A 25,516-nucleotide genomic window follows, 5' to 3' on the forward strand; every position below is an offset into this window, starting at 1 on the left:
AGATCCTCAATACACAGACTGGACTCCATCCCAGCCTGGGACCACCCTTCCCCAATTCAAAGTCTTTGTCCTCCAGATGTTCCTCCAGGTGCTGCGTTGTGGGGAAGAGAAGCCCAGAGATTATGTCCCTTCCCCTCTTTTATATTTTCTTCCAGTTTGCTGGAAAGATCTTTTCTGTGACGCAGGGATCAGGGATGCCCCATTGGTCCAGCAATCTCCATTGTGCACAGTCTCTGGGATAGTGGATTCTTTCCTTGATGGGTGTTGATGAGCGATTAACAGTGTCTGCCTGATCTTTTGTTGCAGTTGAAGGGTTAGCTGTGGGCATCTGCCAACCTCGCAACATATTTCACTAGCACACAGAGCAATGCTTCATAACGTCCCACACAATGATAGCACATACAATGCAACAGGACATGAATGTCCAAGGAGGGGAGGGATAGCTCAGTTGTTTGAGCATTGGCCTGCTAAACCCAAGGTTATGAGTTCAATCCTTGAGGGAGCCACTTAGGGATGTGGGGCAAAATCAGTACTTGGTCCTGCTACTGAAGGCAGGGGGCTGGACTCAATGACCTTTCAGGATCCCTTCCAGTTCTATGACATAGGTATAGCTCCATATATGTATCTCAAGACTTTAAAATGATGCCTCACAAGGCAACTTTGTACCCAACCTATCATAATTCTATCATAGAGGTGAATAGGGGGCTCCACGGTGCTACTTTGAGGTACAGATTGTCACTCTGTGATATCAACCTGGTGTGACCAGGCCCTGGGAAAGAGACCTGGAACATGTGAAAAACAGACTGTGAACTTCCTTTCCCGTGCAGAGGCGGCTGTTTGTGGTGTCCCCGTGCCCACAGGATGGGTGACTTGTTTCCTTTAACCTTCCCCATTTTTACTTATTTTTGTACAAACAGTTGCTGTTTAATAAATTGTATGTGCTCTGAACTCTATGTACTGATCAGTGAACCAGGGAAGCAGCTGGTGCAAAGAGAATGCCCTGGAGTGGGGAATCCTCACCCCTGTCCTAAGTGACCATGGCAAGACTGGGGATCAAGCCCGCAGGGATCCGGGGCCCAGCCTTGCGGGGGGTTACGAGGACTCTGCTGCACGGGAGGGAGGAAGGGGAGCCCTCGAGGTCAGGCAGGTCTCTGGGTAAAGGGAGTGGAAGTGAGGACTCAGATACTTTCACTAGCCAATCCCACCGGGGCATGTATAAGGAAGGAAAGTTCCCCACAATAGCAGGACCATTCCACCGCTTACACTAGGAGCAGGGTCAGCGGCTGCCCTGCCCGTCCATCCGGAGAATGAAATGAACCGGTTCCTCCCTGCAAAGCCCGGCTGGTCTGGAAATAAGCGGCTCTGCTCCAGTGACTCCTGAAGGAGCGAGACTTGGAGCCGATTTGACTAGGGTTACCATATTTCAACAATCAAAAAAGAGGATGGGAGGAGCCCCGCCCTAGCCCCGCCCCTGCCCCTTCCACTCCCTCCCACTTCCTGCCCCCTCAGAACCCCCAACCCTCCCCCCCACGCCTTGTCCCCTGACTGCCCCCTCCTGGGACCCCTGCCCCTAACTGCCCCCCAGGACTCCACCCCCTACCTAAGCCTCCCTGCTCCTTGTCCCCTGACTGCCCCCTCCTGAGACCGTCCCCACATCCTAACTGGCCCCCTAGGACCCTACCCCCTACCTGTCCCCTGACTGCCCCAACCCTTATCCACACCCCCACCCCCAGACAGACCCCTGGGACTCCCACGCCCCATCCAACCACTCCCCACCCCCTGACAGCCCCCCCCAAAACTCCCAACCCATCTAAACCCCTCTGCTCCCTGTCCCCTGACTGCTCCGATCCCTCTCCCCACTCCTGCCCCCTGACAGCCCCCCCCAGAACTCCCAAACACCCCCCCCCGCTCCTTGTCCCCTGACTGCCCCCTCCTGGGACCCCTGCTCCTAACTGCCCTCTAGAACCCCACCCCCTACCTAAGCCTCCCTGTTCCTTGTCCCCTAACTGCCCCCTCCTAAGAGCCCCCCCACCTGTACTCTGCCCAAAACCTTACACCCCCAACCCCCAGACAGCCCCCCCCGAACTCCTGACCCATCCAACCCTCCCCCTGCTCCCTGTCTCTTGACTACCCCCCACCCCGAACCTCCCTGCTGCTTCTCTGACCCCCGGCCCCCTTACTGTGCTGCAGAGCAGCGCGCTCGACAGCGGGGGAGGGGAGCAGGGTCGGAGCTCCAGACTGCCGGAGGCCCAGGCGACGGCTGGCGATCTGTGAATGCAGGGCGGGGAGAGGGAGGGAGAGGAGGGGAGTGGTCTCAAGTTGCAGGGGAGAGAAGGGGGAAGTGGAGGAAGGGCTTTGGCTGCCGGAGCCCCGTGCGAGTGGCACCATCCGTCCGGCTGCCCTGTAAGCCCCGCACGCTCTGCATGGGGGCGCGGGGGAAGTCCGGACATTGACAAATTCCCCCCGGACGCTATTTTTAACTGAAAAAAGCCGGACATGTCCGGGGGAATCCGGACGAATGGTAACCCTACCCAATACTTCTGTTAGTCTTAAAGGTGCCACAGGACGCTCTGTTACTATTCCCTAGTGATGGAATAGAGATCACAGCTCCTCCATGCCAATGTTGTGCAGGGTGACAGGGCCACTGTCAGGGCTCCCTGCCAACACTACCTTCTTCACTAATCTATGTGAACCCACCACAGAGATCCCCTCCACAGCATGCACGGCCTAGGCTGATCATCCTGCATGCTTACTCAACCCCTACAGCCAGGCATAGTGCTTTAATGCCACAGGGGGCCATGCTGCAGGCCCTATGCACCAGCACACATTTCACCTACAATGAATAAATCTACAACATTCAAGTTGGGCGTATGCCCCTGTGTAGCCATTCTGTCTGCAGCTCGACTTGTGTAGGATATAATTCAAGGAGACAAGGAGAATGAGGAGACCCTGTGACAGGGGTCTTCACCCCGTACTTTTCTTTAAGAGGTTAATGCAGGCTAAGAAGGGGGCCAATTAACCAGATGGGCCACAGCTGAGGGAGATCAAGTGGCTTAAGTAATCCCCTGAGTGAATGAGGAAGCCTAGCTGAAGAGGAACAAGCTGGGCTGGCTTTTTAAAGGCAGGAAGCTGATAGCGGGGGGCTGAAGGGAAGCAGTCTGCAGCTACTCCCTGGGAGAAGGGAAGTGTATTTGGGGGCTAGAGAGACAAATAGCCCATGGTTACTCCCCGGAAGGAGGGAGTTGTGAGGAGAGCCAGACGGTATGGAAGAGGCTCCGAGAAAGGCAGCAAGGTTCAGGAGGGAGCACACCTTGGTTGCTGACTAGAGAATCCCTGAGCTGGAACCTGGCATAGAGGGTGGGCCAGGGTTCCCCTGCCAGCCACTGAGGAAGTGACACCATGGGGCGGTGAATAGGAAGACTGCCTGAGACTGCTGGTGAGGAAAGACTTTGATACGCTGGAAGGAGGAAACATGCATAGTGACCTGGCCAGAGGGCCAAGTTGTGAAGAAGGAGCACCTGGAATTGCAGAGACAGAGAGAGAGAGGCAGCAGCAGGATGTGCAGCGAGCAGCAGAAGGGGGCCTCTGATTTGGAAGCAGCTAATCCCCGAGCGGCCAGGAGGAGGCACCCCTAGCAGTGAGTAGACCCTGTCATACACCCATTTATCAATCCATCACAAGACAGGCTACTCCAGAAAATGGTTGGGAACTAGTGGCTTATAGGATAAGATTGAGAAATCTAAATATGTAGAAATTAGCTGAGCAATGATTAAGGAGACAACAGAGACATGGTACCTACAGCTGGTCAAAAAATGGAATTTTCAAAATTTCAATTAAACTGTTCTGCAAACATTTTTCCAGTAGCTCCTACAGTGGTTGGAATTTCCCAACAATTCCAAAATTCCAACACATTTTCCAATCAGCTGTAACGATAACCATGTACAAGTGTTTATACTTCTCCAGCACCAAGGATGAAGAGGAGTTATACGCATAAGGTGTGTAACCAGGTGTCAGAAGTCTTCCCTCCCCATGCTATTAGCAAACATGGGAATTCTGAAGGGAGATGCTCAATGTGAAAGGGGTGAAGGAGTTTATTTTCTCTAGATATAAGGGATATGGAGGAAGTGTTTGGGCAGAGAAAACCATAATCCATGACACAGAGGTCTCTGCAGGGATAATCTAGAACAGCCGAGATTGGGGAGGAAATTTAGGCTGATGTTTTTTTAGTTTTTTATGTTTGAGTTACCAATCAAATCAGTCCTCATGAAAGCAGCAAGTTAGGATTCAATGTAGTGTGTATATAGATTCTTTTCAGAGCAAGTTGGGAACTCCACCTGTCAGAAAGAATAAATCCAGACAATGTTAGGAAGTTCTTCCTGACACAAATGTATTGGGCTATGAAATAATCTCCCCAGGGAACAGGTGAACAATTTGGTACATTTAAACCCAGACTAAGTGAAGCACAATAAGGTACCATGTAACAAATCTGTACAAGAGGAGGTGGGAAATGGAATAGATGACCTAATAGATATATTTCTAATCTCTCTGATTCTATCATCTCAGCTGCTGAAGCAGAACTTTACAGTTTTTGATGAGACACCTCCAGAGAAGGACCCAGCATACTTCCAGGAAGTGGTGTTGGTGACTTAGTGGTTGGGATACTTTCCTCTGAATCAGTACTGATTCAGAACCCAATGTGGTCCTATGCAGCCTAGGTCGGAAGTCAATTAACAATGTCTTTTCAGCGTCCTTTGTGAAATAAGTTGATGGTCTCAGTCCAGTACTTAGTGGACATATGTCCACATCACAAAAAACACCTTCACAATTGGCACCCTTGCCTTGCTGGCAGTGCCCAAAAAGGCAAGGACTGAATGGGTACAAAGACTGAGCTGTCAGCCCGGGGCTAAGTCATGCTAGTGGGGCAGTGTGAGAAAGCTAATTTTATTGCTGCACCTGTACTGTAGATAGAGGGAATTAATTCTTCAGTATTGTCATCATCTCGCCTTTTACAAGCACTGAAATCACTTCCGTAAAATACAAGACTAGCTCAGTTAACTTGTCATCAACAAGTCTTTTCCTCAAACCGCTGCAAGACAAGTAAATTGCTTCTAATGTTATTTTAATAAGATGTAGTTGAAATATTAGGGAAAGTTATTATGTGCCATGTTTCAGTATGTGAAAGAAAATAGTTTTTAATATTCCTTCCAACTTCCACATCAAACCTCTGCTGACACTCACCTTAATGTTCGGTAGAGGCCTTTTTATCTAGCAGACAAAGGCACAGTGAGATCCAGTGGGAGCTAAAGCTAGACAAATTCATACTAAAATAATATACATGAGTTTTAAAGTGAGGGTAACTAGCCACTGGAACTTACCAAGGAATGCGGTGGGTTCCCCATCACTTGAAGTCTTTAGATCAAGAATGGATCTGCTTCTAAGTCCACCACAAGTTGCTGGGCTTGAGGCAAAAGTTGCTGGGTGAAATATTATGGCCTGTTTTATGCAGGAGGTCAGACTAGATGATCATAATATTTCCTCTTGACCTTTAAATATATGAAAATAGTGATGCAGCATGACCATAATGTGAATTTTCCGTTATGTTTTCAGTAGCTACATTTTGAAGTTGACTGGCATTTTCTTATGATTCAGCAGTGAGAGTTGAGACTAGCTTAATAATAAACCTAAATGGCTTAGCAGGACTTGGTGAAAGTCTGCAAGCTATGGTTCTTGAGCCCAGAGCACTAGTTCCCAATGTTTGACTCTAATGGACAGTCAAGAATCAAGTGTCCGCCCCCCAGGGCATATATTTATATATTATACTTAAAAACTTAGTAACATTTTTGGTAAACTATTTTTGACGGAGCAACAACAACCTAGATATAGAACATTTCCTATGTTTTAGGGACTGATCCATCTCCTGTTGAAATTAACGAGTGGCTGTCCACTGAGTTTAATGGAAGTTGGACTGGGTCCTCAACAAGGGAGGGTTAATAGTTCTCTCTGGTCATTGGTTCCTAAGAAACACCATACACTGTGGCTGATATTGCTATTTTAATTTACTTTAATCTAGTGAATAATGTTAATCTCTCTTTTTCAGTTTCTTTAATGCGTGTTGATGGCGTCGCATGAACCAGAAATTTCTATGAAGTGTATCTCTAGTGCACTAATTCATAACATATGATCTGGGATTATATGTAGTTTTAGAATTGTGTATGAATTTGACATGCATGAAACTGAAAGGCTAGAGTGCCATGTGGTGCAGGCAGTTCTCACAATGCAAACCTAAATCCACCTGCTGCAGAAAGTGGGGTGATCTGAAAAGTAGGCTATGAGCCAAAAATTCCTGATTTCTAATCCGTTAGTGCACTGACTCTGTAGTCCGGGTAACTCACTTAAACTCCCCATTTAAGTTTCCCCCATTTGTAAAAGGGATTGATACTTACCTACCTTCACAAGCATATTGTGAGGATTGATTAATGTTTGCAGAGTACTTTGAAGATAAAGTTATGTAGATGCTAAATACGGTATTACTTATTATTGTATTTCTGGGTCTTTCTAGCACAAAGACAATCCCGCCAAGTAGTAGTAGTTATGCAGAATAAGCATTAGATGAGCCCACCAAATATTATCATCACTTGATAAACTAATTCAGGATTTGAACCCCCAGACCTCCATCTGTGATAGAGCAAAGTATTAATGCCTACTCTTACTGTATCTATAGCTGTGCGACTGATTGTTTGGTTCACTGGCAATTTAAAAAAAAAGTCAGGTCAACCTCAACCCAAAACTTTTTAGAATTTTTGAAAAATTGAACATTAAAAAAATTCATTTCATGTCAAGCAAAATTCATTTTAAACCTTTTTTTTTTAAAATAAAAAGTAAAATTTTGGAAACAAAGGGCTAGATTTCCAACAGGACTTAAGGTACTGCTACACTGACCTAAAAAAAACCCTGGCACCAGATCTCCGAGCCTGGGACTTGGGCTTGCAGGGCTAAACCTGGCAGTGTAGAACATAGAATATCAGGTTTGGAAGGGACTTCAGGAGGTTATCTAGTCCAACCCCCTGCTCAAAGCAGGACCAATCCCCAGACAGATTTTTGCCCAAGATCCCTAAATGGCCCCCTCAAGGATTGAACTCTCAACCCTGGGTTTAGCAGGCCAATGCTCAAACCACTGAGCTATCCCTCCACCCCAACCACAAGGAAAGGAGTCCAGTCCCAGCTCAACCATCTACATTGCGATGTTATAGCCTGAACCTCACCAGCCCCAGTCAGCAGATTGGGCCAGCCACAGACATGCTACTGATCTTTTATTGCCGTGCAGATGTACCCTTAGGTGCCATTCACTAACTGGAGGAGGTGATGAATGGAGACCCAGGTCCAGGTCCCCACTCTAGGGCAGAATCTTGAACCCAACTCTCCCCTCCCCACCATCAAGTGAGTGCTCTAATCACCAGGCAATTGGCTATTTTGGGAGAGGCAGGGTCTGTCTCGCAATCTCTCCTGTGGAAGCTGTTCCATTTGGCTGTTGGGAATAAGAAGAACTACCACCCTCCTACTCCTTTTTGTGTGTTTTGAAAATGTCAACAAAATGCCACTTCCTAATTTTTTTTTAATTTCCAACTGAAACAATTTGCTGAAATCGACCAAAGCACAAAGTGTTTTGATTTATCTGAAGCTGCATTTTTTATCTAAAAATTTCACCAAGTTCGAATTACATCATATTGTAAAATCTATCTAGATATTTATACAGTCTCCATCACTGCAGTATCTGAATGCCTCACAATCATTAATGGATTTTATCCTCTACATCACTTCGAAGTGAGGAAGTATTATTCCCATTTTGCATATTGGGAACTGAAGCAAGGAGAAATTATAACTTGTCCATCTTCACACAGGAAGTCTGTGACAGATCCAAAAAACTAAATCCAGATTTCTTGAGTCCCAGACAAGTGTCTTAACCATCAGATTACACTTCTGCCCTTTGTAAATAATCACAAATGTAGAATAAATTATATGCGCCAATCTTATGGAGAGACAATTGTCTAAAAGAAGGACATTACTAAGTTTGAGAGAGGAGTATAGGTCCATTAAAGGTTTACCTAGGGCAGAATTATTACTTAAGTTATCTTCAAATTACAAAAAGTGTTTTGAAATAAGCGTCCTATCTAGGGTGACCAGATGTCCTGATTTTATAGGGACAGTCCCGATTTTTGGGTCTTTTTCTTATATAGGCTCCTATTACCCATCACCCTCCATCCCAATTTTTCACATTTGCTGTCTGGTCACCCGTGTCATATCTTCAGTGCAGCTGGGGACATGTTGGAGGGGTTTTTTAATTAATTTTAAATATCACTCTCCCCCTCTGTGGTTTCTTGAATGTTGCACTCTGTAATTTATTTTTAAAGAGGCAACACAGGATGCCATCAAAGAAATCCAAAATAAATGTTTGTACTTAGTTCCTGTTAAAAGGAAAGGACACTGAATTCATTTAAATATATTCGTGAAAGATTGATTTTCCCAATGGGATTTACACATGTACTTTCTCTAATTATTCTTGAAGTTTTGCCTATCAACTGACAATTTTCTACAGAAGGGAAGCAAAAACAGCTTGACTTTCCTTGTCAACAAGAGCTTTAATGAAACTAGAATGAAAGCTGCATGTCACTTTCCTCATCTTCGCTAATGTCTAAGTTACAGTGAGAAAACAACAACAACCCATTCTTAAGTAAGCACCATTGCGAGGAATATTTAAACTAAACAGAAAAGCAAATTTCAACAAATGCATCTATTTTTATAACATTTGCCTTGATTTTATCTTTGTCATCTACTCCACTGATTTATCGTAAATGTCCAATGTGTTAGCTGAAAACAAACAGAATTGCAAATAAATTCTGTAAAGCAGCAGAACTCTGTTACATTTGTCCATTCTTATTTAAACTGAAATATAATCGGTCATTTAACTATTCCTATAAAAACATGCAACTCTTTAGCATCAGCAGGCATACTAAAAATAAATAATTAAAAATGACTCCTCCAAACGTACAGTACATCACACACAAAATCTTATTAGCTGAGTTAGGAAGTGGCTTTTGAAAGCTGGAGAATGCTTCTAATTGCAATTTCTTCCAGTGTGTGTATAAAGTTCAATCTAAAAGCAGCTTTATACCATTTCATTTCAAAACTTAAAATGGGGATTCATCTAAAGAATCAAGGTCCACACAAAATGCTGTTGACACTTTCAACACGTTGGTTAAATTGATCGTAGTAATTTCCTATCTTCTGCAAGACACTGATACTGCACGGCTGCAGAGCAAATTTTCCCCACTCTTTCATAGAAAGGTGCAGTACAAAGGTTTAAATAACGAGTGGAATTCATTATCATGTATTTGCAGTAGGATGGGGGAGAGTTGAACATGGATGAAGGTCTTTGAAAAAGTCTAAAAAAGTTGCTGAAAACTGAGATTTGGCAATAAAGAGCAGTGCAAAGCTCATTTTATGGGGACGGATGTTGCGAGATAATGGCAGGTAACCACCAAAATGTCTAGTGATGGGGAGGAATAGAGGTAGAAGGGTGATTCTAAATCCCTTATTCCACATGATATTGGAGGTTGAGGGGTTCTTAGTGGGACTTCCTAAGCTCTATCACAGTTATTGACGTATAGGCTTTACTCTGGGTCTGCTGTGTATGTCATGAGCAATGTTTATTTTTGCCTACTTTCGGAATCCCCACTCTGTAACTCTGAGTGCAGGAAGTAGGGGCCCGCCATGATTTTAAAAATTAATACTGGCCACTCCAGGCTTGTATTAAACTCCCAAGGTTACAGCTTCTCTCTGAAGCTTGGCTTGATAACGCTGCACCACCCAAAGCAAAAAAAACCCTTGAACCCAGGAAGGAGCACTTGGGAATTCTTCCCTGTGGGGTACCCTCAAGCCCTTTCACCCCCCTTCTGGGAAAGAGCTCAGTAAGAAAACAAAGGAGATTAGCTGTGGCTATCAGCTATCAAACAACATATGCACAAACCACCTAGGACACCAAAAATCCAATTCTGTTATTAAAAAAAAAGTAAATTTTATTAAAACAAAAAGAAAGAAAATACATCCGAAACTTAGGCTTTTGCTAGATTTTAAAAGAGCAATTCCAAAAATTCAGCACCCAAACTAGCTTTCTTGGGGGTTCAGCTTAAAGGTTACAAGCAAAGAAAAGCATCAGAGGTTAGCACAGAGAAGATCCACAAGCCAAAATAAGAAATAAACCTGATAACGTCTAACTAAACATTCCCTATTCAAATTATTCCTTCTAGGTATGGAAGATACTTTTTAATACCTGGTTCAAACCTTACACCACATTCCTGCTTATAGCATTGCTGCTCTATGTTCCTGCAGTCCAGAGAACAACAGACAAAGGAAAGTTTCTTTCCCCATTTTAAAAAGTTCTAGCCTTCCCATTGGCTCTTTTGGTCAAGTGCCCACTTTTTTTTTCTTTAGCTGGGGGACTTTTTAAACCTTTACAGGTAAAGCAAGTAGAGAACAGCTACCAAGAGGGATTTTACAACTAACTGGCTGGCTGGGTGTCCATCAAAGGGAGCTACCTCCCCCCCCCTTTATTTATCACACTGTTAGTTATCTGGTTTGGGATCAGGCTTTGATCACACTTCCATTGAATTAAAAAGGAAGTTTTAGTTGCACAAGGGATTCTGAATCAGGCACATAGTCAAACATTTGGTCTTGTTATATGGATGTTTGCCCTTGGACTACTATGGAGTCTCCAAATCAAGCAGAGAATTATCCCCTCGCTATAGAAGACCTTGTTCTCTCCTTCACTGTGCACAAAATTTTTGCTAACAATAGCAGGAGTCACAGTTAACATTTGCCAGTGGATATCACATACTGTATATACCAATTATTTCCTATTCTAACTTTAGAGAAATACGGAGGTGTCCCTTAGATGTTCCTCCATGGGTTACAATTGGCAAAGAATGACTTTCTATGGTTATTCTACATTTAAACAGTACCTTTCACAAAACTACTGAACCACAGCTAGCCAGGGCCGGCTTTAGGCCAATTCCTCTGATTCCCCGAAATTGGGCCCCGCGCCTTAGGCGCCTTTTTAATTTTTTGTACTCACCCGGTGGGGGTCCGGGCCTTCAGCGGCACTTTGGCGTCGAGGGGTCCTTCACTCGCTCTGGGTCTTTGGCGGCATTTCGGCACGGGGGGTCCTTCAGTGCCGCAGAAGTCCCGGAGAGAGTGAAGGACCCCCCCGCTGCCGAAGTGCCGCCGAAGACCTGGACCGCCGCCGGGTATTTGAATTGGGCCCCGCAGCTAGCTCTGCGGTAGAGCTCAACAGCCAGATGGACAATTAGGGACACATGGCCTACTAGCATGCAGCATGTTTCCTAGTGGAGCAGAAGGAACCTTTGGCCTCTGAAGATTCAAACTGGGGAGCTTGAAGGAGACCATCACTAGAAGGCACATACTTTCTCCAATTTTATTGGCTGATGAACCTGTACCTGAGGGACAGATTTAGCATTTGTTAGATGAGTCAATGCAGATACTCTCTCCTTTGGCAGGCTAAAATGATCTTTTTTTATGCAAACCATTTGTGTTATATGCTTCAACTTCTGCAGTACGTGTTTTGGTAATTTCCTGTTTAAAATACTGGGAAGATGCTTCACTGTTTGTTGCCTTTCCTGCCTCACCAGGTTTTCGGAGGCTAACTATCGCATTCACTCAGGTATCGTGATTAGCAATACGAGCATACAAGCATTGTGTCCATTTCTTGTTGGGAACAGCATACGAATATGGGATGTCTATTGGAACCCAGCCCAAGCCCTTTCAGCTCATCCTTTTTCACAAACTACATTTAAATAATCTGAGGTTTTAAACAGTTTGTAAGGAAACATCCTGGGGCTCCAACTTCAGAGTTTAAGTCCTTCCGCCAGCACTTCAGCTCATTTTCAGTTTGTTGCATCTACATTTCTTTGACATCTGAGAACATTTGTGACCCTTAGGCAACTCCCCCATGTGTTCCTAGCACATGTCCTCATATATACAGTGTAGCATTTGGACACTTCTCCCTGCCCTCAACCAATTCTTCCTTGGCCCTATTCTTCAAGGTGCTGAGTGCCTTGTGCGTGCTGTTCAACCACCTTCAGCATGGCTACTCAGCACCCTGTGAGATCTGGTCCTATATGAATAGCTAGCTACAGTCTGAAAAATGATAGTCTGCTGCACTCTTCACATCTCTTTAAGGAATATTTATAAACATGATTGTATACAGGAGAATTATGTCAACAAATTCATCCAGATGTCTCGCTGCCAGAGGGTGATACTTTGAGTCCAGCATATGGTCGCTTATACACAGGTCCATTCTCTGCCCCTGTTTAGATGGAAGTGGAAGGATGGGGATGTGGGTGGTCAGGCCTAACAGTTAGAGTCAGGGGCTGGGGCGGCAGAGAGAGCCGGGGTAGTGCATAGGAGCAGGGATGTGGAGCGAGGCAGAACAGCAGGAACCACAAACAGATGAGGGTCTGGGATAAGGAGGGCAAGAACCAGCTGGGAGTCAGGGCTCAGGAGTCAGGCAAGTAGGCAGGGTCCATAGTAGCAGCCAGCCAGAGATTCACTTAGTTGCTGAGACAACTTCCTGTGCCTCTTTCTGGCTTAAGTAGTGCTTACCAGCCAATCAATCGGGCTGCATGTCTCCCCCAACCAGGAGCTTTGTGGGTGGGACCCAGCAGCTCAGGTCTTACTCTCCCAGCCCTTACTGCTCCTTCCCTGGACTGTTTCTTACACTCCTATTACAGGCTTCCCTCTTGGATCAGGGAGTGAGGCTGCGGGCTTCCTCACTGCAGGCCCTCTGTTGCCAGCAGCTTGGCTTTATAGAAGTCCCACCTATTTCCACCCAGGTGAGCTTCATGCCCAATTAAGCCTCATTGCATCCTAGCTCCCCTCCAGTTGTTGCCTATATTAACCCCTCCAGGGCAATTATGGAGTGAACACCCCATCACAGATGCCACAATCCTAATTTTAAGACATAAGGGAAGCTACTCTTGACACATGCCATGTGATATTGCATAATGCAGTGGTCCCCAAACTGTGGGGGTGCAGAGGAACGACGGGGAGGGGGAATGCGGTGGGGCCTGGGCCAGCCCCCGGGAGCGAGCACCACCCAGTCTTGCTCTGCCTCCAGCTCCGCTCCCAGTCCCCAGTCACGACCCCGCTCCTGGCCCCCATCTCTGCTCCCGGCCCCAGCCTAGGGTGACCAGGTGTCTGGTTTCCAACTGGAATGCCAGGTCAAAAAGGGACCCTGGCGGCTCTGGTCAGCACCACCGACTGGGCCGTTAAAAGTCCGGTCGGCGGTGCTTCAGGGATAAGGCAGGCTAGTCCCTACCTGTCCTGGCACCACACTGCACCCTGGAAGTGGCCAGAAGATCCAGCTCCTAGGCAGGGAGGCTCCAGGGCTCTGTGCGCTGCCCCCACCCCGAGCACTGGCTCCGCACTCCCATTGGCCGGGAACCACAGCCAATGGGAGCTGGGGGTGGTGGTGCCTGCGGACAAGCAGCAGCACGCAGAGTCTCCTTACCCCCTCCCCCCACCTAGGAGCTGGACCTGCTTCCGGGAGCTTGCCTTAGCCCTGCAGTGCCGCTCATCCCCAGCCTCATCCGAGCCCACACACCCAGCCCAGAGCCCTCACCCCAACCCCCTCCTGCACTCTGAATCCCTTGGACCTACCCCCCAGCCTGATGCCCCCTCTTGCACCCCAAACCCCTCATCCTCAGCTGCACCCCCAGCCAGAGCCCTCACCCCCCACCGCACCCCAACTCCATACCCCAGCCCAGAGCCCCCTCCCACATCCTGAACCCCAGAGCCTGCACCCCCAGTTAGAGCCCTCACCCCCTCCTACACCCCAACCCCCGCCCCACCCAGTGAAAGTGAGTTTGGGTGGGAGAGAGCGAGTCACAGAGGGAATGGGAATGTAGTGAGAGGGGGGCGGGACCTCAGGGAAAGGACTTAGCTAGGGTGTTCAGTTTTGTGTGATTAGAAAGTTGGCAACCCTACCCCAGATGTGGCTCCACTCCTGGACATGGGTGCAGGGGGAGTCCAGGGGGGTGCAGACACATTCCATTACAGGTAAGGGGGGGGGCATGCGAGGAAAAGTTTGGGCACCACTCTAAGATTGGAGAATAGGGAGTTTTAACCCCATCTCCTGCCAAAATCCAGCCTAAATTTGAGCCAGCCATATGAAATCCTTTTTGCCGGAAGAAGTTACATAACATACACTATGGAAGTCACACTACACAGTGGCCCTGCAACTGCCTGCTCAACTTTGACCCAACTACTATGCAGAAAATGACTGCCAGAACAGGGTAGAATTTACTGTGCAATCTAGGTAGACCCTTGTTTCAGAAATGACACCCACAAGGGTGCAGCTCTCATCTTGCTCCCACATATGAAAGCAACTCTAACAACGGCAGCCATTATACAGATCAGTCCTATAAAAGGCTTATTCTGAAAAGCATTCAAGCCTGAACACAGTCTTTAAATGGATTTGTCCTTCTTAAACACTTGTGGACTCTACCAACTCTAATAATGATAGCTGATTTAGAAACTCAGGTTAATCAACAAGAGAACTAGACCAAGACACAGTGCCCAGACAAACAGATAAACAAACCGCCCCGTCCCGCCAGTGGATTTCCCAGACGGGCCGCATGCCAAAGGTTGCCAATCCCTGGCATATATCTTCAACATAATTGTCAGTTTTTATTCTCTTCCCAGTGCTGCCTACCTATTCAGTTTTCAGTTTGTTTGGCTGACATTGGACTGTGAAGCACAGATACCAACTTGGGGGAAAACATAAATCCATGTCAGATTCTCCAAAAATACTCTAAGTTGGGCGCATTTTTATTTTATTTTATTTAAACAGTGAACTGACTTTTAATTTCAAAACGGAAAAACCTACCTTAATAATCATTACCAACCTTATTTTTCCTTCTCTTAGTCTACTAAAGTCTAGCCTAGGAGGCAGTGTTTGGATCTGGGATAAGAATAGGAAAGAATCTAGCATAGGGAGCCAAATCAAGATTAGGAGGTTGGATTCTGATCTGGTGTCAGAAACTCCCCTGTAAGTTTTCACTTTTTGCTTTTAAGATGCTCAACTGCTAGCACAGAAAATGAATATCCTAGTTGTTATCATCTTCAGCCTCAGCTTGACTCTCCTCCTCCCCACTCCTTGATCAAGAATCACAAATCTATATAAATGGTCCCCAACACTGTGTTATCAGAGCACCTCCTGGACATTAATTAATTTTGCTTCACATGTAACAGAATTAGGTGGCATTCATCCCTGTCATGAATTGATCTCAAACTCAACTGTAAATTAGCCTATCCCCGCCCCCCCGATGTCACAAGACACCATTAAGACTATTCCTTTGTTGCTATTGTTACTCATGTAAATTCTCCTTTTCTTCCTTTCCCTAACCATCAACTCTCTAAACCAGGGGTGGGCAAACTACAGCCCGCAAGCCGCTTTAAGATGGCCTGCGAGCCGCACCAATGACTCGGCCCCGCTCCATTGCTCCGGCCGGGCCACTGGGTCGGGGCTGCACTACATGGCTCGGCCCCGCTCCAGTCGGGGCGCTGGGTCGGGGGCCGCACCACATGGCTTCTGGAAGCCGCAGCCTGCCCTGCTCCAGCTACTATGCTCTCCAATGGGAGCTGCAGGGGCGTTGCCTGCGGATGGGGCAGCATGCAGAGCCCCCTGGCCGCACCTCCACGTAGGAGCCAGAGAAGGGACATACCACTGCTTCTGGGAGCTGCTTGAGGTAAGCACCGCTCGGAACCTGCACCCCCTGAGCCTCTCCCCATGCCCCAACCCCCTGCCCCACCTCTGATCCCCCTCCCACTCTCCAACTCCCTTGATCCCAGCCCGGAGCACTCTCCTGCACCCCAAACCTCTCATCCCCAGCCCCACCCCAGAGCCCACACCTCCAGCCAGAACCTGCACCCCTTCCCGCACCCCTGCCCTGATCCCCCTACCGCCCTCCGAACCCCTCAGTCCCAGCCCAGAGCACCCTCCTACACCCCAAACTCATCCCCAGCCCCACCTCAAAGTCCGCTCCCCCTCCTGCACCCTAACCCCAATTTTGTGAGCATTCATGGCTCACCATACAATTTCTATTCCCCAATGTGGCTCTTCAGCCAAAAAATTTGCCCACCCCTGCTCTGAACCATCTTTTCGGCCTTAGCTAGACATAAGCACATCACATCCTTTCTTGGAAACCATTACTGGCTTCTCATTCCTTGGGGAAATCCAGCACAATAGCTTTTATATTTACATCTTCCAGATACACCATAGTTCCCCCCCCCCACACACACACACCCATCTTTGACCAGATCTTTTCCTGATCTCCAGCTTGTCTTCTAAGATCTCCAGAACACCAGGACTTTCCCTGGTCATCTCACACTGGATGGTAGATCCTTTCTCCATGCTGCTACTCATCCCTGGTGACTTGCTATTTCCAAATTTAATTCTCTTTCTCTGACTCAAAGCTCTTAAATCCCTGCTCTAAAAGCATAACCAAATCCTACACCTCTTTTCACTCCAGAAATGCTCAGTCACCTTCCCTGAAACTTGACCCAAGCACCTGTCCTTTACCATATCTACATATGCTATCTGTCATCTACATACCAGCAGTTTACTTGTATTTGAATGCATATATTGTAGTAGGCTGTGAATGTGATTTTTTTTAAAAGGACTGTCATACCAAAAAAGGCCTTTATCAAGCTTAGCTGGTGCTTCAAGGGGTATGTGAAAGGAAGGCACTCTGCAGCACACTAGGGTAGAAACAAAGCCAGCAAAGTTTTTGAGAAAGTTGAAAAGAAATAAAAAACCTCTGCCACAGACAAAAACCACAACGTTATTTTCTCACAGTCACAATTACAGAGGATCACCTCACTAAATGAACAAGGCTTTTTCCCTGAAGGAGAAACCTTCAATGAACTGTACCTAGTATTTCTATCCTCCATTTATTTCTGCTTGTCAGTGAAGTGACCTGTGAGAACTACTGTTCAAATACTGTCTTTTAAAAAAATACAAGCTAAGATGGAAGCTTCAGTCTTTTCAAAGGTGAAACTAAATAGCAACCCATTGTTTAATAGTTTGAACTGCACCAGTCTAGGCTTTAGTGATGTGACTCAGTGCAACACAGTTATTGTGATGTCCCTAAGCAAGATTTTGATACCAATGGCACAACAGCTTCCAAAATCTCTTGTTTTCTATATGCTCCACATTGACCACAGACTCTCACATATTTATAGAATGAATTACATTTTCAGAAAATATAGAAGCGGCCTTTGAGCTCCTAATTTGCAGTAGGGACCATTTTGGCAACTGGGTGACCGCAGGCTAGGGGGAGTAGAAAGGTGCCTATGAGCCATCTTCCTAACCCTGGGGCCTACACCAAGTACATCTCATCTGGGCCAATGGATTTATCTATTTATATATTGTATTTATATGTAGATTAGCAACCAATTGAAAGATACTGGGTGAAATCCCGATATTACTGAACAGGACTGTTGTCCTTGAAGTCAGTGGGGCCAGGATTCAACCCACAGTTCTTGATATGCACAGTTGCAATTTCTAACACAAAGAACTTTTCTTTCAGAATTTTTCTGCAGTTCTTAATTTTACACTTATAACAAAGTAACTTACTTTCATGCTCTCAAGACAGACAGTAAAGGTTTCAGACAAGTTCCCTATACTTAAAATGAGGAATACTGCTGGAATCTCTGTAGAACCGGGAGGAACTTTTAAAGTTTGGTCACTGTAATACGAATGGACAATTTCTTCCTTTAGTTGAAGACTTCTTTAAAATGCTAGGAACATGGCAAGAAGTTCAAAAATCAAATTGAATCTTGTTCTAGTTACCGCTTTTTATATGATGAGAGTCACAGAAGAAAGAAGAGGAGTACTTGTGGCAATTTAGAGACTAACAAATTTATTAGAGCATAAGCTTTCGTGGACTACAGCCCAAGAAAGAGTCAAGCTACCCATCATGGACTGGAAAAAGCTCACACTGTTTTGCACCTGGCATAAAAACATGCACGTATTATCACAATCTGGAGGTGCTGTGCTTTGCCAGATGCTGGTTTTGTGCATGCCACTGAAAAGTTGTAAGGTATTCCAAAGCTTGCAAAAATTATTATTATTCTTTTTTGGTTTTCAGTATTGTTATATCCAGGAGAGTATTTTTATATAGTTTTCATTTTTTATGCTTACTTGGTGGGATGTGAAAAATCTCTTAGCATATGGAGTTTCAAATTTAGTCCCGATTTCACAAATGATAAAAAACTATTTTCTGACCCAGACGGAAGATAGAAGTTAGAGAGGCTTACAAAAGGCCTTTGAAACTGAGTTTTCTGTCCCAACAAGGCAGTAAAACATCCATTCTTGGTTGGCCAAGACAAAGGCAGTATGTATTATTATTATTATTAGATAACATCTCATGTGCTTCGCACTGCACAAGCCAATCCCTGCATAGTCTGGGTACCAGAACTCAGTACTGGGAAAATAATTAATCTCAAAGAAAACAGCCTGCTATGAAAGTAACATTTTTGTCAGTGATGACTGATTATTTCAAAATACACACACCCTCACGCTAGGGTCATACCCATATGATCAATATCCAGCAAATTTTAAAAGATCAAACATTTTTTATTTTATATTATTCATTTACATTTGTCCCAGTAATAGGGCCCTACAGTTTGAGATCTTCAAAGCAGACTAGTTGATTTTGCCACTCAAAATCCTATTGAAATTAATGGAAGTTGCTGGCTAAATCCTTTAGCCGGCTTTGAAAATTTCAACCCCAATGTACAGAAGCAGTTATTAACAGATCATTCAATTTGAGATAGTAAAGACATCAGTAAATCTTCGCAGGTATACTTGACTATGTGGATCTGCAAAGTTCAGAACTCAGAGTTCTGTCTATTTAACAAAGGGAAAGTATGTACCATGCAGGTAGGTTTCTTTGTGAGACTGAGATCATTTTAACTCAATGCAGACCTTTCTGTATGCCACTGGAAAGTACAGTAGAGAATGAGAGTAGCTTACACGTTTACTTCAGGATTTCACGGTTTCTTCTGAAACAGCAGCAGAATCAGGCTTTAAAAGGCCTTTGTATAGTCATTTGTCAATCCAGGTGGCTTAGTCCTGTAATGATTCTGTAACAAAAATGTTTCTCAAGCTGTCTCTTTCTTTTAATTTAACATTTCAATTCACTTTGGTGGAGTTTAGGACTAACAATACTTACCTAGTATTGTGCCCCTCACTTTGTCGTGTTAGGACTTATAGCTTGGAAATCAGTAAGCCATTTGTAACAGCGGCTAAGTGAAGTCCTGCAGTAGCTTTTATTTTCATGTTTGTTAATAAAATATTGTGGGCAAACATCATTAGCTCAGGAGCACTGTTATGTGAAAGCTTTCTCTCAAATGTAACAAATGCTGGTGACTGCTCACACAAGCTCAGGATAAGGGTTTCAGACCAAAACTGGGAGATAGTGAGTGACCTTGGTACTGCTTTATGGGAAATCTACTGAAGCCTTCAAAGGAACAGCCAAATCTTGTTCTGTAAGCATTTAGAGATGAGGCTATTGAGGTCAACCACTTTTTCAATGTTAGACCAAAGAATAACTATTGGCACTACATCCAGTTAAAATTACTTTAGTTGTTCTTGGGTCTGTTTTCATTGTGCAATATTAAGCCAACTCAGAAACTGCACCCATTTTAGCTCTGACTGATAGCACACTAATCCACTGATTATCCTTTATTGCCACACCCTGGTTCTCTCTTACTTTACATCTCTATTAGCCGTTTAACTCAATTCTGCCTTCACTTCCTGACAGAGGTAGGCTGGGAGGGCCGTGCTTGGATATCTGAAACAGAGCCGGGCAGTACCCAGGGAGTTCACAGCTTGCCTTCCAACGTCTGTGTCACTATTAATGCCGAGGCAAGAGGTGGGAGCAGATAGGACAGTACTGAGAGAGAGCCCTGATTTCCATGGATGGCTAGTGGGCGTAAGCTGACAGATAGTGCTGCTGGTCCTGGTAGCTCTTCCACAGCCACAAGGTAAAAAAAGCCTATCCTCTACGTGTCCTGGGCAGAGGAGAATCCTCTCCCTCAGCCACAGGACTTGTACACTTCATTTACTTGAGGCACTTGTTCTGCTCCCTGTGGGGCAGCTGCTGCATACTCCCCCCCTTCTCTTCTTGTGTCTTGTCCAGGGATAAGGAAGGGACCATGTAGCAGCTTCTGCCTTGGAGGAAGGAGCTGGTGCTGCTGCTAAGTGAAGTTGGCAGTTGCTGCCACTGGGTAAGAAAAGGAGGGGGGGGAGGGAAGAGCTGGTGCATTGATGGAAAATTCATATATCAGAATTTGCTTCCAGTAGCCAGTTCTGACATGACATTACGGTCCTCATTCAGAATATGCAGCCTTAAGGACTCCATTTTATTTGCATCTTTAGTACAGGAAGAAGTTCTGATGGGTGAGGAACACCCATCTGATATTGCCATCCCGACAGGGACTCTTCCTTGGCCTGGTAGAAAACAATTTCTGAGGAGTCTTTATCACCCATCAGTTATGTGCAAGGCCACCCAGTCAGCACGGGTGTACAGAAACTACATGTCCACGTCAAAAGATTTAAATTTCAATGGGAAATGTCACTGTGAACTAATTGCTCATTCATGGTAACTACACTATTGCATGACTGACCACTGGATTTTTGGTTAGGAAAGAAGTAAGATGGAACTGGATGTTGTGCAAATCAACACAGAGCTTTAGAACTTGCATTCTGTAGTCTGTGGGCCACCCCTGCAGATGAGGGCCGTTGCAATCTGATCCTCTATGTAAATTAGATTTTGCTTTCCAGTTCAGCAAGTGACAAATATGGTTCTCAGTTAGGCACAGCTTTTGCCCCACAAAACATTATATGGCCTCCCCTTTGGTCATCAAGAGTTCAGATTTGGTGATCTTCTGCAAAGCTTGTCTGTTTTTCCAGGATTTTTATGGGCAGGTGCTTGCATGTTTAGAGATCTACAGCAGATGGATGGGATGGGATGTACTGTGGTGGAAAGTCTTCACATTTTTTTTTAAATTACTAAGTGGTTTGTAAGCACCCTCACATGGGCCAAACTGGGAGATGATTGAGTAGGACTGGGTGATTAACAAGTTAACCAGGGGATTCAGCTCGTTACTTGGGATCAGCTAAAAGGGGAGACAGAAAAGGGAAGGCTGGAAGGAAGGACAAAGGAGGGAGAGAAAGGCAAAAAGGCTGAGGGCTTGAAAAACCCAGAGCAAGAGCAACAGTGTATTGCAATCCAGGGTAACCTGGACAATATAGTAGATGGGGAGACTTCAAATGCAGGGGAGAAGTCTGATGCTGCAAAAGATTGCCCATGATGTGAAGACAGAAATGCAAAAACTGAGATGTGGTGGATACCCCCTCCATCGGAATGTACCTTTTGTGGGTGGAAGATAGAGAAGTCTCCTACAGTGATTTTAGAAAGTCATCTTAAAGAAACTGCTCATGGGATGGGATGCCAGCCCCCAGAGGAAAAGGCAGAGCCTAGGGGAGGAGAGAAAAGGCCCTGGTAAGAAACAAACAAAAACGCGGTAGGCAGAGTGTGAGAGTGGGAATAGCCTAGAGCTGGATCACTACTCTGCACTTTGTAAGTGTCCCCAAATTGGGAGATAACTGATTAGGGTTGGGTGATTAACCAGTTAACAAGGCGATTCAGCTCACTAACTGGGGATGGTTAAGTGGGAGACACAGGAAGGGGGAGGGGCTGGAAGGACAAAGCAGCCCCAGATCTAAGAGAGGTGAGAACTCTCCTCCCATGTTCTCACCCTGTGCCTAGGGGGTACAATGAAACTCGGAAAAAGCTGTATGGTGATGGGACCTGAAGCTGTATACAACCTTGTAAATAAAGTACACTGTGATGGGCTTACGTAAGAGTGTGTGGGGACTGCTTGCTAAAATAAATCCAGGGTGAGGGAGCATGCCCTGTGTCTTTCTTCCTTTAAGCAAATATGGACCTCTGTTGGAATCCACTGACATTGCACTACTCCAGCAACATGACAATTTCTTAGTAATGATAATAAATGAAATGTTATCAAAATAAGCAATAATATGGAATCAACATCTTTTTATAAAAGTTGTTTAATTCACTCTTACTTTACATTAGTATTTATAAGCACCTTGTCATTTTCTGTCAATTCCAAAAACAACAGGGGACTGGAATGATATTAGCTAGCAAAATATGTCAAGATTTGTTAACTGTGGATGAAGAACTAAGTAAAAACACATGGCTGTTTTGTACACCAAGACCATAACCAGAATCTGGCATTGATTTATTCAAATTTTGCTTTGTCAGAGGCCAAAGCTTACATGTCTGTAAACATCAAAATAAACATCATTTAATTTTACAATTTGCTAAATAAACACTTCTTACTCTGAAAAGTTACATGTTGTCCTCTTCTCTTGACCTGTGCTTCAAGCATTGTTGAATAATTTGTTCCCCATAAATTGTAACGGTGCTTAGAAACTACTTCCAACATTGTGCAAGTCATAAGCAAGGCCATTTTAATGTGTGCGGTTTCCTTATATATTCCTTCGATCAATATTTAACTAATGCAACTGTGAAAAACTATACATTTTCAGCAAAATGTTTTGATTTTGGTCCTGTAGTTAAAGACCTTCTATAACCGAGTTGTTTACATGGATTTAATTCACAAGCATGTACACAACAAAATCACTATACCAATGTTTCCTCATCTATGCATAAAAAGTATGTCTTCTACTTACACTACAACATACAAAAAATAAACTACAAAAATCGTTTACACTTGATTTCAGCAAAAAAAGCTTTCTTCAAGAAAAATGATTGTTTTTTCAGCCATCAAAAAAGGAATGCAAGTAAACAATAAATACAATGTGCTTTCTCCATATAGACATATTTACACTTGAGTCTTTGGCTTATGTTGAAGTTTCTCTATAAAGAACTTTATGTGATCCAGCCATCATTGCACATTAAAACAAAATAAGCCAGTTATATAGAGTTGCAACACTTGAAACGTATAAAGAATGAATTTTACTATCAATCTGCACAGTTTTGTTTTACTTTAACAATTTATCAAAAGAAAAAGGAAAAGGAAAAATAATACCATATAGGAAATATTGATACATGCAACAGATGGTGGCTCTACTGTATTTGAGAGACGGCTGTATATACAAACACTGAAAAGTCCTAATTTGAGCAAATTTCTTCTGACTCTGGATTTCATTAAATTTATTTATGTGACATTAAATGTTGATACTGTATACAGGCATAGAAACAGACTGAGTTCTTTTATTAAGATCCACAACTTCATAAGAAAAATACTTTTGCATTTAAATTTTAAAAGTCCCCCTCACTAAAATCTCTCTTCACAGGTTGAACAACTGCTATCAAAACAGTTTACTGAGCTTCATATACTTGGTTCACTTTGTCACATCCATTCCAACTAAGATGATTCAAGGTACTCCAAAGCGACATCATAGCAGAAACGATATTGCTCCTGAAAAAGAGAGAAAATTAAAGAAACTGTCTAATATATTAAAGGTCAGGGATATCTATGAGCAACTATATTCTCTGCCTACCGCTGAGCCATTTTAGTCCATACTAGCATTCTCATATGATTTTTCTTTTAAATTATTAGATGACTGATGTCGGCTCTGATTTCAAATCTCAGCCTAACCACCACAGTGGAAGGGGAGAACTGGCCACACATGGCAATAAACTCTTTGCTTCCCTGTGATTTGTTCCGCTTCTGAGTTAGTTATAAAACTCGTAGTTTTCATTTTCTAACAAAGTATTTCTCTAGTGAACTACTTCAGTCCCTGTACAACTGACAGCTGCTTCTTCTAAGTCAAATGGTATTTAGAAGTAAACTAGCAATAGCATCTTAATATCATTCAAGGGAATAATGAGCTATGATACTGAACTGCATTAGGCCTCAAGACAGTGTTAGAAATTGTGATAAATAATGTAATGTCAAATAGATCAGAAGGTGCATTTAAGTGAGGAGATCAGCAAGTGCAGCCAGGAAAACTGATATTTATTTTTAAACAAGGTTGCTGTTCAATGTCAATATTTGAAGGGGGGAAAGAAAGAGAGAGAGAGAGAGAGAAGTTGATTAAATTCTACCAGCTTTTAAAGCTAAATGAAACGAGCCTGGTCTCATGATTTACTTTAGGTTGCAAAATCCACTAGCAGGAAGTGGTGGGATATCTAAAAGGTTTTATTGTGCTGCTTACTTTTGTTATCTGATGATCTTGTTGAATGTAGGGCAGATGACAATGCTACATTGGTTTTCCTGGTTTGTTTTTTACTAACGACTCAACAGCTGCTGCTGCTGTCGTTCAAGAGCTCTGAATAAAAGCCCACACAATACACACCACAGAGAAACACACCTACAGAAATTCAGTAACTGCAGATTAAAACTACAATGGATTTGGGGCTTTTAAAAAAATAAAGAGAAGTTTTCAGATAATCTACCAGAATCATACGCAATATACATTGGACTCTCTTTATAGTAGCACTTAAGTTCAGCAAGTAATTTTCCATGTGATCTGATCTGCTTTCACTCTCAACAATGAACTGGAATCTGTGCACCAGTTTTGTGCACTACATCTCAAAAGTGTGCTGCATAGACTCTATAGTACTTTTAGCAAGATGGCCACAGGTAGGCCAGATACGTTCAATAACCTCCCCCTTACAGCTGTTAACATTCTAGCTATCATTTAATCCACTTGGTACTGGCAGATGGAAGCAACTATGACGCTGGCAGACCAGGTCATGATAGAGTGTACTCATGTGAATTCATGTGTGTATTAGTATAGATCAAAGTACACTGTTCACTGTAGAAGAGTGTGTTTGGTGTTTAAACTTCATAAAACGAATGGGATGTTACATGCATTGTTTTTACATATCTGTGTCCTGTCATAGTGTAATAGCAAACGTTTACATTGTAAATACGCCTGCAACTAAATAACTCATCAGACATCAAAGAAGTTTTGTGGAATGCTAATGAAGGACTTTATGAGAAAAGATGCTAGTTCCAAAGCAAATGGCCATTGTGTGTGATGACCTGAGGTCAGAGACTCAAAGTGCATTCCTCACTCAGCGTCACATGGGTAGAGACTCTGTTAGCTTGTGTTTTGTGAGAAGAAGCTATAAGAATGAATGCAAAGAAAGATCCTTTGGACTCTTTCAGGGAAGTATACCAGATGCATAGTGCAGATCCCCAGAGTTATTCTGGGTAGCCCTGAAAGACTTTTGGGAAACTGGTAGTTTATTACATCATTGCCACCATTTGGAATTACAAACTGTGATTCACCTGTACATATATTGTACCTCCTTTAACCTCTCAATAACTCTCATTCTTTTTTCTCAGCTAAAAAATCTTTAGTTAGTTTACTATA

At 44.2% G+C, this 25,516-nt stretch overlaps 1 protein-coding gene across 20 annotated transcripts in view; it reads right to left on the bottom strand.

The window, feature by feature from the left end:
- Positions 1 to 22,365: 22,365 nt before the first annotated feature.
- The window catches only part of PTPRK (protein tyrosine phosphatase receptor type K), a 569,400-nt gene continuing 566,249 nt past the window's right edge, over positions 22,366 to 25,516 (bottom strand). For all 20 annotated transcript variants that reach the window (XM_065588559.1, XM_065588557.1, XM_005280229.5 and 17 more), the window contains one exon: positions 22,366 to 23,610. In XM_065588559.1, the coding sequence (XP_065444631.1) occupies positions 23,557 to 23,610 (54 nt within the window). In that variant the 3' untranslated portion in view covers positions 22,366 to 23,556. The remainder of the gene's footprint in view (positions 23,611 to 25,516) is intronic.

The sequence above is a fragment of the Chrysemys picta genome, chromosome 3 (assembly GCF_011386835.1).
Source record: "Chrysemys picta bellii isolate R12L10 chromosome 3, ASM1138683v2, whole genome shotgun sequence".
NCBI classification, from domain to species: Eukaryota; Metazoa; Chordata; order Testudines; family Emydidae; genus Chrysemys; species Chrysemys picta.